At 37.7% G+C, this 13,379-nt stretch overlaps 1 protein-coding gene across 2 annotated transcripts in view; it reads left to right on the forward strand.

Annotated features, from left to right (window-relative positions):
* TRPC1 (transient receptor potential cation channel subfamily C member 1) overlaps positions 1 to 13,379 on the forward strand; it is a 71,627-nt gene that overhangs the window by 51,342 nt on the left and 6,906 nt on the right. For both annotated transcript variants that reach the window (XM_024556325.3, XM_045192051.2), the window contains 3 exons: positions 764 to 903; positions 2,536 to 2,679; positions 13,009 to 13,184. In XM_024556325.3, coding sequence (XP_024412093.1) covers positions 764 to 903; positions 2,536 to 2,679; positions 13,009 to 13,184 — 460 coding nt within the window. The remainder of the gene's footprint in view (positions 1 to 763; positions 904 to 2,535; positions 2,680 to 13,008; positions 13,185 to 13,379) is intronic.

The raw sequence follows: 13,379 nt of genomic DNA on the forward strand, positions 1-13,379 counted from the left end.
AAGAAGGGAGACCATGTAGGCTATTAAAGCAATCCAAGCAAGGGATGATGGTGGCTTGAAGTTGAAGTGGGAGTGAGAAGGGTTAGGTGCTAAGTATATTTTGAAAGTAGAACCAAAAGGTTTTGCTACTGCATTGAATGTGTGGTTTAAAAGAAACATAAGTCAAGGCTGATTCAAGGACATTTGGATGGAGCAACTAGAAAAATGGAGTCGCCATCCAATGAAATGGGAAATTCTTCAAGTGCAGTGAATTTGGGGGCAGAGATTAGGACTTCAGTTCAGACATGTAGGACATCCAATTAGAGACATAGAGCAGCCAAGTACCTACACAAGTGGAATTCAAGAGATGTCTAGAGATATTTATTATTATGTAAATACAGGTTGAGTTTAGAAAGATACATTTGGAAGTCTGCCACGCGAAACGGTATTTAGAGCCGTTAGACTAGGCTGCGTGAGGTCACTGGAAGAGTGAATATAGGTGAGAAAGGGGTCAGGAACTGAGCCTTCGAGATGTGTGTCTGTGGGGCATCGATTTATTTGTTTTCTTTTGCTTGTGTGACCTTACTCCCTCCCTGTGAAAGATACTATATGAAATTGAAGATTATTTTGTTTCAAATTTTGAGAATTTTTACTGAAAAGTTTTTTTTCTTAATGAGGCTATAGCTGATGCAAATGTTATTTATTTAATACTTTGAATCAAAGTATTTTTCACTTCATTATTGAATTAAGAGAGCATTATCTGATTTTTTCCTTCCTTTTTTAGGGATGATTTGGTCAGACATTAAAAGGCTCTGGTATGAAGGGTTGGAAGACTTTTTGGAAGAATCTCGTAATCAACTCAGTTTTGTCATGAATTCACTTTATTTGGCAACCTTTGCCCTCAAAGTGGTTGCTCACAACAAGGTGACTGTTAACTATGTCGATTGGAGACACAATGAAGCTTATTTAAGAAGAACCTGGTTAGATATCTAGCTACCTAATTCAGAGTTGCATTGGCTCAAATCTGTATCTGATGTGTTTTCATTTTAAACCTATCCCTGTGCAAGGAACTAGTGCGCACGGTTGCACTCCTTCCAGCAGTCTAAAGGGGGTTCATTACCTTTAAATGTTGGTTACCTATTATATAATAGTCGGCACTGCGGTCGATACTTTGCTGTACTTTACTCATTTATCCTCACAGGGACTCTATGAGACAGATGTCCTTATCCCCATTTTTCAAATAAGGGAAATGAAGCTCAGAAATATTAAGTAACTTGTCCAAGACCACACAGTAAGAAACCAAGACTGGATTTAAGTCCAGGTCTGTCTAGATGTTTTCTTTCTACCACATGCTGATTCCTTATATCTGAGCTAAGCCTATTTACCTCATTAAACTGTAGGTTTTAAAATGAAAACACAAAGTTACTTAAATTAATTGGCATTAGCTATCTTCACATCTGCCAGAAAAAAAACTTATATGAATGCAATTCATTATATAGTATTTCACACATTCCAAATCATGATTTATTTTACACAGCTTAAAAAGTAATGTGTATGCAATTGTTTTTCCGATGCCTATGTTTTTACATGTAGAAACTGACAAATATCTAGCCTTATTGACATCTTACAATTTTACTTTTATAAAGATTTATGCTTCCCCTAGCCCAGAAAAGGTAATAGATTTAATATTAACTAAAGATATACTATTTTCTGGATTTTTTGACCAATAGACTATAGAAAAAGTGAACTGGTTATCTAACATCATTTTACTTTATTAAAAACTCTGTTGCTTTAAGTAATCAGTAGTATGGAACGTGTTTGTCAGGTATCTTCAATGGCCAGAGTTGTGAAATTACTAAGAAATAAAGATTGGTCATACATAGATATATGGTCCAAGAAAGAGTTGAGGGTCATTGCTTTTTTAGACTGGTCTCTTTAGTTGTAGAAGTGGAGTGCCTAGATCATATAGTAACCAAACCAGGACATTTTGAGAATTAAAGGGAGCAAATATTGTTAACAATTATGCCAGGAAAACTGGTTTATAACTTAAGACTACCCCAGGCAATTGGAACATGTGGCCACTCTATGTCTGGTAACAATGCTCCCTTTTTGCCTTGGCATTTAGAAGGAACAAGACCTTCTCTGGTTCATTCGAGAATCCTGAGTCAAGGGGCTAGGTTAATTTAATATGATAGCTAATAAATTAACATGTAAACATACTTTAAATTTGTGTTGTGGAATTTAAGAAAAAGTAGCAAACATTTCATTCGTAAAATGTTCAAGGACAGTTTTTTAAATTGTTTAATTTTTTTAAAACCTAACAATTTTTGAGAAACCTCATTTGAGTAATGACATTGCCTTATCTATGTATAAATCTTTTATTTAGTTAAAACAGTATTTTTTCTATTAAAAGAAGAGAAACTATGAAACATAAATGCTGATCTCCCACAAAGAGACGTAATTTAAATAGGGTTTTTTTTCCCCAAGAATTGCAGTATGTTTCTGTTTTCCTAAAGTGAGAGATCTATTTACTTTGGCTTTTCTTCCTAACCTTAGTTTCATGACTTTGCTGACCGGAAGGACTGGGACGCCTTTCACCCTACGCTGGTGGCAGAAGGGCTTTTTGCGTTTGCAAATGTGCTGAGTTATCTTCGTCTGTTTTTCATGTATACAACAAGTTCTATCTTGGGCCCATTACAGGTAAATAAATAACATTTCTTAAAGACTATTTGTTAGATGTCATCATTATTAATATTTTTCTACTTGTCCACTGGAACATTGTCCTCTCATGATGTTCAAGCTAACCTTTGTTTATGAAAATAATTAACAATGGAAAGGACACAGTGTGTTCATCTACTTTGCTTCTGGCTGAATGATAATCTTTAGCTTTCAGTTATTGAAACTTTACTAAACTGTGGCCCATTGTCTGTCTCTCCCTAGTCCACAGACATAGATAGGTTTTAAATATACTTATACTTCAGATATTAGAGGGACATAAAAATCTGCTTCTTACCAAAATGAATCTCACATTTAAAGTTTTAAGTGATAAATGTAAGGGAGGTGTTGTATAAACAGAATTTATACTACATGGGTTTGAAAATATGTAAGATATATTTTAAAAAATATTCTTTTACTTCATTTAATAAGTATTAAATGTAGTAAGTTAAAAAATAGCACATTTAGAGCTAAAAAATTTCATAGAGTTCATATAGTCCAGTTTTTCATATAGTATATTCTAGTTAAAGAAATTGAGCTTTTGAGATGTTATATGATTATTGTGCATGAGAGTCCACGACTAAATGCCTAGGTTTTTTCACAGTAAAGGAAGAACTCAAAATCAGTTGAATTTACCCCACAGATTTTAGTAGTTGATTGTTTTTTAGAAAGTGGGATCAATTCTGTTAGGTGATTGGCTCTATTATACTCTTAAGTTATAAATCTGAAAATCTGAGCAATATTTATTTTTCCTTGATAAATCAAAATTTACTAACAATTTTAGATTGACTTTTATATTTTTAAAGGAGATATTTTTTGGAAACTAAGATGAAACTTATTTTTATAATAATTCTTTTTAAAATTTTTTTATTGTTGTTCAATTAATCATATTTAAATATAAGATTACCCTTTCCAGAGATGCGGAAATAAAATGTGTAGGGGAAACCTGATTTGATTTGGTTTGTGCTATCATCCTCAACAGTGTGTCCTGAAGTGAGACTCCCTTAACTGGGTCTGTCGGAAGGAAGTCTGGGACACACTGCATTCCATATACTTCTTATGGGAATTCACAGTTCACATTATTACAGTAAAGTCTGTGAGAAAGACGTAAAGAAACTTGCTTAACCTTGTTCCAACTATCATTACTTATATTCACTTAATGCCATACCTATCTTTCACGAAATATGCTAAGGTCTCTGTTTTCCTCCAAAATATGGTATGTGAAACACAGATTTCAACCATCTTTTATTTTTATTTAATTTTTCCACTAATATCTTTTATGAATATTTTAAGCAAGAGTTAACGGTATTTTTACATGCATGTTGATTTTTTTAAGCTAAAAACTGATGGTATCACTCAGTTTATAATCTAGAAATTTCTTTATAAAATTTCTAGAGTTAAAAAGGAGAAAGTATATTATTATTTCTTACTGAGTCATCTATTTGTTTTTCTTATGTATTTCTAATGATCTATTTGTCCTCCTGAATCTCTTCCCCAAAACAACAGATGTGTACACAAAAACTGCATTTGTCATTTCAGCTGTTGGGTATGTTTTCTCTCCCAGCAGGGTAATTCATGGAGTTCTAATAGCCATAGACCTAACAAGTAGTTTGTCAGGCCAACAAATATTCATTGTGTTCCTATTTTTTAAAATGTCTTCAGGTTAATCATAATATATGTTTAAACATTATGATCTAGTTCAGCAAATGATTTCTTAAAAATTATCTGATTAAGCTATAGTTTGCATAAAATAAAATGAACCCATCTTAACTGTATAGTTCGATGAGTTTTGCAAATATATAAATTTGTTTAATTGCCACCGTAATCAAAATATAAAACATTTGCATTCCTCCCAAAAGTTTCTTGATGCCTTTTTACATTTAGTATTGGGTTGGCCCCAAACTTAGTTTTTTCTGTACAGTGTCTTTAGTAGTGCTTAGTTGTCTTTAATTTCATTTGAAACAATTTTGCTAGATTGTATAGTGACAGCCTCATTTAAAAAAACTATTCAAAACTGGTGAATTTTTGTGCAACCGTTGTAATATTGAAGGTGGAAAAGAATATGCAACATTTTTAGTACATTATGCTTTATTATTTCAAGAAAGATAAAAATGCAACTGAAACACAAAAAATGATTTGTGTAGTGAATGAAAAAGGTGCTGTGACTGATTGAAAGTGTCAAAAGTGGTTTGTGAAATTTCTCGGTACTATTGACATTCTGGCCAAATAGTTCTTCGCTGTGAGGCTGTCTTATGCATTGGAAGATGTTCAGCAGCATCCCTGGCCTCTACCTACTAGAAGCCAATAGCAGGAGATAGTCAACATCCTCAGAATATCCAAATCAATAAAGTTATTGGTGAAAATGAAAAATGTGTCTTTTATTTCACGGAAAACACTAAACAGACTTTTTGGCCAACCCAGTATTTCCCCTACCCTTGTCTCAGGCAACCATCGATTATATGCATGTGGTTGTCTAATATAGGCTAGTCTGAGAACCGAAGGATTGGGAAGTACAAGTAGAATTAATGTGGTGTAAGAAAGCAAACCTTTCAGACAGAAGGTCGTCTCCGTCTTTAGAGTCTGACTGGTTCTCGTGGCTGCAGCCTCCCCGCTCCAAGTCATCTATCTCATCAAGGGGAAGAGCAGAGGGCAAAAGCAGAAAGCCTGGGCCTGCTGTCATTCTCTTTTTACCAAGAGAACAATCACTTTCCAAATACTTCCACTTGTAACTCATTGGCCAGAATTTGCACATGTGGCTATTTGTAGCTACCAGGAAGTCTGAGGAGATAAGTACTTTTAATTGAGCATATTATCCCTCAAGAAATCAAGATCTGGTTAGTTAAGAAGAGGGCAAGAAATAGATACTGAATAGGAACTTGTAGAGTCATATCTTCAGGCTTTTTAAAGAGAAGCTTTCAAATACAGTTGTTTTCTAGTGTAGTCTTATTAACATGATAGATTTGTGTAACGTAATGGTGCCGATGTATTCCAGAATAATTTTATGTGTAACATTGATAACTCCTTTTTATATTTTCTTCATCATAAGAAACAAGCAAAATAGAGTAATCCAGTTTTGAATATAAAACTAAAATAAATGTGAAAAGAAAATTGACATTAACTACTTTAGCAAAAGTACAACTTTTTCCCGGTACATAACCTACTATTTCAGACAGTGTTTTTATGTAATAACTGCAGTTGTTTGTTAAATTTATCTGCGTTTACTACTGTTTTTTCCTTTCAAATCTTTGTAGATTTAGAAGTTGACAGACTTTTATCTTAACTGGTTATATAATCTATAGCAAAGGTACAGATCTCTCCCTTGGTTAGGATAGGACCATATTTTATCATCTGAATGGAGACACTTTGGGGAATGAAAAGGATGCCATCGATTATACTAAGTTGGAACAATAGCTATAAACTGGGACTGTCCTAGGCAAATCAAGGTTTTTGGACTATCCTATGGTGGAATATAAAAAATGATCCTGTATTCAGCAATGATTGAATCCTTTATCCTAGCGTTTGACATTTTTTAATTATTGTATTTATTAAATTTGTGGCATATAATGTAGGTAGACATTGAAAGGCGGCCTTCTACAATCGTACCCTACTTACTTTCTAGCCATCTCTCACTATACTCATCTCTTTGTCCCTTCCTGAAACAGTTCTCCATTGGGGTTAAGATCAGTCAGTAATCCCACACATGTCCAATGCTTTCCCACTTCCATGTCATTGTTCATCTTATTGCCTCGTTAGAATGTCTGAGCCGTGTCCTCTGCTTGTTGAAATTTTACTTACTTGTTTAACCAACACGTATGGAGTACCTGGAAGGCTCTGGGGATACTAAAATCCACAATAAGCTGCAATACCTCCTTAAGGAGTGAATAGTTCACTGAGGGTGATAAGCAAGCCAGTGGCATTTAGAGTGGTGAATGCTGAAATACAGAGCTTCAGCCCAAGGCATCAGAGAAGACTTCCCAGAAGAGATGGCACTGGACTTCGGCACTGAAGGATGAGTAGAAAGGAGGTGGGTGGAGGGCGTTCCAGGGAGGGGAACCTGTGCCAGCTTCAGTGGCCTCTCCACTGAAAATCGGTCCCTGCACCCCTACTCCCATGCGAAAGGAATACTCCATCTGATGAACTTCATTCTTTGAACCTTTAATGAGCACTTCCTAAAGCTTGTCTTAATTGTAAGCCAATTTAAATTTAGTTTGTTTAAAATTGTAAGTTATGTTGTATCTACTAAATTAAAAATTTCTTAAGGATAGGGGAATTTTCTCATTTGCACTGTACTCACTCCTTTGCCATAGCAGTTACTTAATGAATGTTTGTTGAATTTAAAAACTGGTGCTGATTGCTGTAAGAAAAAGAAAACAGCTGATGGAGAAAGAGGGCTCTAGCCTAGCTGTTGCCATAGCTACGTTATTCAGAATAGTAACAGCAACTAACATTTACTGGATGTTTTGTGTGCACTGGGCACTCTGCTAAGTCTTCCACCTACTTAATCCTCATCACAACCCTTGCTGTTTTTATTTCCATTTTACGAATGGCGAATCTGTGGAATTGGAGAGGTCAGGTAGTTCATGGAACTTATAAGTGGAGTTAAGAGTTGAACCTGAGTCTGACTCTAGAGACCAACGAGCTCTCTGACATTAGCTCTCCTGCTTTTACAAAGGATGTTACAGGGTAGAATCTATAAATAGTGGTGGTTATAGTAATAATAGCAGTGAACATTGCAGTCCTTAATGTGGATCTTTTTAAAATTTTTTTTCTATTTTTTCCTTTTTATTGAATTTATTGGTGTGACACTGGTTAACACAATTATACAGGTTTCGGGTGCACAATTCCACAATACATCATCTGTATACCGGATTGAGTGCTCACCACTCAAACTGTTATAAGACCTTTACAATTATTACCTCATGTAATCCTCACAACCATTCTAAGAGGCAGACGCTTTTATTTTCATGTTACAGAGGAAGAAACAGAGGTATATATATACATTAAATAAGTTGAGCAAGGTCACACAGGTGGTAAGTAGAGAATCTGGGATTCCCATCCAGGAGATTTGGCTCCAGAGCTGCTGGCTTTAACCACTCTGCAAAGTTGCTTCTGTTTCTGTGCTACAGGGTAATACTGTAACAGGGTGCAGCAAAGAGGGGGGCCCCAAACAGAGATTTGTAATGGGGTCCAGAACTCAAGGAGTCCAGGAAATATTAGAAAAATATATATATAGGATGTCCTCACCCCCACAGGTCTGAGCTGGGGGATGGGACACATGGAGCAGGGCCACTGGGAGCTGTTTTGTACAACAACAGCTGTGCAGCTAACCTCTGGCATGGTCATTTAACATATCTATAACCTTTAAATGGTTTCATGGGTATATTAAATAGCCGAGGCCATGCTTTGAGCCAGGGGGATGGGAGTGACTTCACCCAAGATGTAACTGGGAAGCAACTCCCCCTGGTTACAGCGCCTGTGTGAGAGCTTGGAGAAGATTGGCTCCATGCCATGGGGCCACACCTGCCCAGACTTACTATGGCAGCCCAGTAAAGCTGGAAGAATACGGGGATGCTGGCAGGTGTAACTGATTGTAGGAGGAGTAGGAAATGGACTGCAGAGGAAGACGGGTGCTGGGATTTAAACCCAGGCGAGGCAGCCATGCCAGGAGAGGACCACGCAGCTTAGGAAGCAGGAGAGACTTTGCCGGGGAAAAAAGGGGTGAAAGGACTCTTGCTGGTGGGCCATGAGAAGGTGCCACATGGCTGTGGATTAACTGGAGATCGTGGCGGCGACATGGTGCCGGAACCAAGGGGCTGCTGAGGGGATGGTGGGGAACCACGGACTTCTACTTCTTTTCTTGAGATACAGTACCCCAGACTGGGCAAAGGGGAGAAGGAAGGACTGTGTGCATTTGTAGGTAGGTATTCTAAAGAACTTTAATATTTTAATGAAGACATTAAGTCATTACTTTAAGTATGTATAGCTTTTAAGTAGATAATTCCTTTCCTTTTTACCAATCTCTGGCATTGAGAGGCGTCCTTCCTCTGGTGGCGGGCAAAATGAATCTACAGTGGGGGAACCCCGGAGAAAAAGGGGGGTCCTTTCGGTAATAGTATATCGTTCACTACCCCCCCACCCCAGTCTGTTCTGTAACAATAAGATTCCCTCATTAACTTTTATTGTACAACACTTCTGCGAACAGGCTTCGATAATTTATAGATTTTTAAAATTATTCCTGTTTATCCACGTGTTTCCAATGACTTAAACAACTTTTAACATTGATTGTTAGGAGATGAGAAAGAGAGGACCCCAAAGCTTTCATCATAATCTTGCTCTATAACTTATTGTGACTTCATCTCTGAGTCTCGGGCTCTGGGTCTGTTGTGAGGATGAAATGGGTCAAAGTTACAAGAGGCAGAGCGCCCGGCACGTGGAGGGCTTTCCGTGAATGATCGGGTGTTCCTCCACTCCCTCTACGGGCAGCGGAGTTCGCTGTGGCAGGCCTGGAAAACAATACAAGAAAACTGGAAAAATTAATGTAGCGTCTGACGTCTGAGTGCATACTTTATTCCTAGTGAATTATTAAATTTGGCTTTACTGGTAGTTATTAGGTTTAATATAGTGGCCTGTGTAGCACAAGTGGCATATTGTTTTCACGTGTGCTGAGTAAAACGTGATTTCAGGTGTTTTGCATTTGGGGGATGGCTATTTTTCTTTTAAGAAGCATAGAATGTTAGCGCTAGAGGAAAACTTAGAGGTCATGTAGTCTGGGGTCCCACTTGCTGCGGAGTCATCTGCACTGCCCAGTGCTGTCCTCACAGACGCTGATTAAGTAGACGGGGCTGGCTCTGGCAAATTCTTAACAGCACGCGCGTGAGTGGGCCGTGCAGCCCCTGGCCGTCCCTTTTGTATATCAGGAGACTAGCGCCCGGCTCACACAGTGTTAGAAAAAAGACTCGGTGTAAATTGTTAACAGTTGCATCTTTTTGGGATGTATATTCATGTATTAATTCAACAAGTCCTGCTGTATGGAGGAACTGTTCTGTGAGAACTAAATCCTTAATCGTACCCAGTCCCAAATTTTTAATGGGAGCGCTAAGATAAAACCACAACATGAAGTTTTAGAAAAGCACTTTCGAGGAGTTAGAAGCAAGAGTTCACTGCTGCCTCTGCCGTCTATTAGTTCTGTTCCCTGAGCAGTTCATTGAACCTCTCTGAGCTTCAGTTTGTCACTTGGAAAAACAGAGGTAACACTAGCCTTTCCCACCTTCAGGGTAAATAAAAATATGTGATACCTCTTGGAAAATGGTTGAGTTAGATTTAGAAAGCATATAAAAAGTAGTAACGTATTCAACATTTTAATAAGTCAGGCTCTAGAGCCTACTGACATAGTCGTGCCCTTAAACCCAGTTAGGAGAGACAAACATAAATATTAGTATGAAGTGAAAAATAGTATTTTAGAGATTATATACAAAGTACTTGGGAGCATGACTGAGGGTAAGCCTGGAGAGTCAGGAAAGTTTCTCAGAGGAGGCGAAATTTGATCTGAGCCTTGAAGGGATGAGAGGCTTGCCTGCGAAGAACCAAGAACCGAGGGAGAGTGGCCGGAACAGAAACGGGGAGTCACACTCCTGGGGCTTAGAGGAGACAGGATGTCCTTTGTTCTCGGCCACGTTGCAGTTGGGAAGGTGAGGCTGTGAAAGGCGAGACTGGGCTGTGCTCCGAAGGCCTTTGTGCCAGGAATTGAATATTATCACACGAGGAAAGGAGGTTTAAGCATGAAAGACGTGATTGGGGAACATTTAGATAGATAATTACAGCTTCTTCTGGAGAAAGACTTGGAAGAATGACTAGAGTTGTCGTTCCTGCTTCCTTTTGTCAACGTTTTCTCTGCTCTACACAGTACTCTGTGTGAGGCTTTTTGCCTCTGTTAAAATTTTCTAAGGATTAGTTTTTAGTGGCATTAACATACCAAAATTACTCTCATAGTGCCTCAGTATTTCTGTTTCTTCCCAAAAGGATGTGTTCATTTTCAGTTCACACAGCAGGGTGAAAGCACTGTTTTCGCCACATTAATAACATTTGGTGCTATCTTAGTCATTTGCTATAATTTCCATTTTTCTGATTACTAGGAAAAATGTATGCATTTTTCTCTATCTTAGTGTTAACTGCTATGTACATTTTAGTATTGATATTTTAATTACCTTTATCTTTCCATTTAATTCTTAATTCTCATATTTCTCAAGTAAAATTGTTAATAAGTCTTAAATAAGTAAACATTTAAGAGAGCACGGTTATTATTTTTACAAATAAATGAGCCTTATAACCTTTCTCGGACTGAAGTGCATGTACCATTTTAATGTTTGCCTTCCCCGTGATGGTTAATGTGCTCCTCAGGGAAGGTCGGTGCCGTGATTCCCGCTGTGGGAGCTGCGGGTTGTCCGCACTCACGAGGACTAATGTCATGCTTTAAAGAACAACTCATGAAGTTGCGGTTTTCTTATTAAATATTGCTCATCTTAATATTAAAATTGAATTACTCTAAAATTTCATAATGTTAAATTAGAGCTTCTATTGTATTTTGGGACTACATTTTTTAAATTAAAATTATAACATCCTACACAGTCACTCTTGGAAAAGTCTTTTAAGTTTACAGCATCTGCATATTTTTCAAAAGCACTCTTTTCTGAAGTTATTTAAAGCAATTACTGTATTCTTACTGTCATAACTTACTGAGCTCTCTATTAGTATGGTATGGCTTTATTCTGAGCACTCATGCTCTGAATAAATGATTTCTTTTCCAAGGTGACCCACACATTTTGAGCTTTCTGATTCCAAAAGCTACCTGTTTCTTTTGTCAGAATTTTTGCAAGGGGGCCAAGTGAGGTAAGCGTAAGACTTTTAAAAGTACCATGTGCTTCGGTCACATGTGTGAGCCAGGCATTCGGGACCTCTCGCTGCTGCAGAGCCTGGGTTACTAGCTTGCGGTGTGCTGAAGAATTTAGCGTGCCTCTTCTCCTTAATTAGCTGGCGCACGGTAGTGGGCTAGGAGGGCTTGGCCCCTGGCCTGCTGTTACCATTTTGTATCATTGGCCAGCGGTATGTGTTGTTTTGGCAGCCTGGAAGTAACTAGGAATTTTATTTGAAGCTTGATTTAATTATATAAATTTGACCTGGTTAAATTTGAGGAAGGATTATTTTAAAACACTAGCTTTTGTACTTTAAAAGTAATAAATGCATGTAGTAAAGAAAATTCAAAGTGAGGAAGTCTGCCTTCCAACCCCAGCCCTACCGACAGATAAGCATTATTAACGGTTTCTTGTGTAATCTTCCAGAGGTTTCCTGTGCATATTAAACCACACCTATCCCAAAATACATGTGGGGCATATCCCTTAAAAATAGAAATGGCAGCAGTTATAATACTATCCAGCACCCTGCTTTTTGACACAATACGTTATGGACACCTTTCTGTGCCCGCACGCGTCGCTGTACCGTTCTGTTTAACCAACAGCAGTTAGGGTGTCCTCATTCTTCGCGCCTCTAACAAAGCTGCAGTGAAAACCGTTGTACACCGTGCACCTCTGTGTACTTCCCATCTGCTGGCTAAATTCGTAGGGAGAGGATTGCTGCGTCAAAAGGGTAATGTCAAATCGTTCTCCAAATTTGTACGCCAATTGAAACGTCAAGAATGTGTGAAAAGTACTAACTCCACAGATGTGAAGAAGTATGAAGAAGAATGAAATTAGGGTTGGATGAAGCTTCCAGATGCACTTCCAGATACATATGTCTGCGTTACAAAAGATACTCTTATTAATACCAGACCCTCTCACTTGGCTTGCACACATAATATTTTCGTATAATGGACCCACAATGAAAGAAAGTCAGTGACCTCAGCAAAAGAGATTAAGGGCAGTCCTGGAGGAGGAAATACTATGCTTGGGGAATTGGTTGCAAAAATTAAATACTTTCTCATATTAATTATATATTTGTAAATTTTAAGAAGCTATAAATATAAGCATTTATTTCCCTTTAGATTTTAGTCCTTGCAAATTAGGCTTTTCCTTAAAGTCCATGTCTCTACCTTTATTTTACTGTACTGACAACAAAGCCCTCTGCAGGCTTGGCCTGAATAGAATGGCTTTTGTTAGGCGGCTGGAGTGTTGATGTTTTCAAAGTGCTAACCTATCTCAAACATGGGAAAAAAGCAAGTTCGTGGCTCATGTGTGTGTTTTCCTTTTATTTCCTGGCCATTGAATATTTAACACTTTATTTTCCCAATAATTTTAATGAACAGCTATGCAATATATTCCACAGATTTCAATGGGACAGATGCTTCAGGATTTTGGAAAGTTTCTTGGGATGTTCCTTCTTGTTTTGTTTTCTTTCACGATTGGCCTGACACAGCTCTATGATAAAGGCTATACTCCAAAAGAACAGAAAGACTGCGTGGGCATCTTCTGTGAGCAGCAAAGCAATGATACCTTCCATTCGTGAGTGTCTTTTAAAATTTTTGGTAAATGTATTTCTCCCTATGGCAGCGATTTTCAACCCTCTTCATCTCACGGCACGCATAAACCAATTTCTAAAATTCTGTGGCGTGCCTAAAAATATACTATTTTTTTTGTAGTCTGACAAAATATAGTAGGTATAACTTTGATTCATTCATGCCAGGCAGCTGTTGTTGT

This window comes from Desmodus rotundus, chromosome 2 (genome assembly GCF_022682495.2).
Source record: "Desmodus rotundus isolate HL8 chromosome 2, HLdesRot8A.1, whole genome shotgun sequence".
In the NCBI taxonomy this organism is placed as follows: Eukaryota; Metazoa; Chordata; class Mammalia; order Chiroptera; family Phyllostomidae; genus Desmodus; species Desmodus rotundus.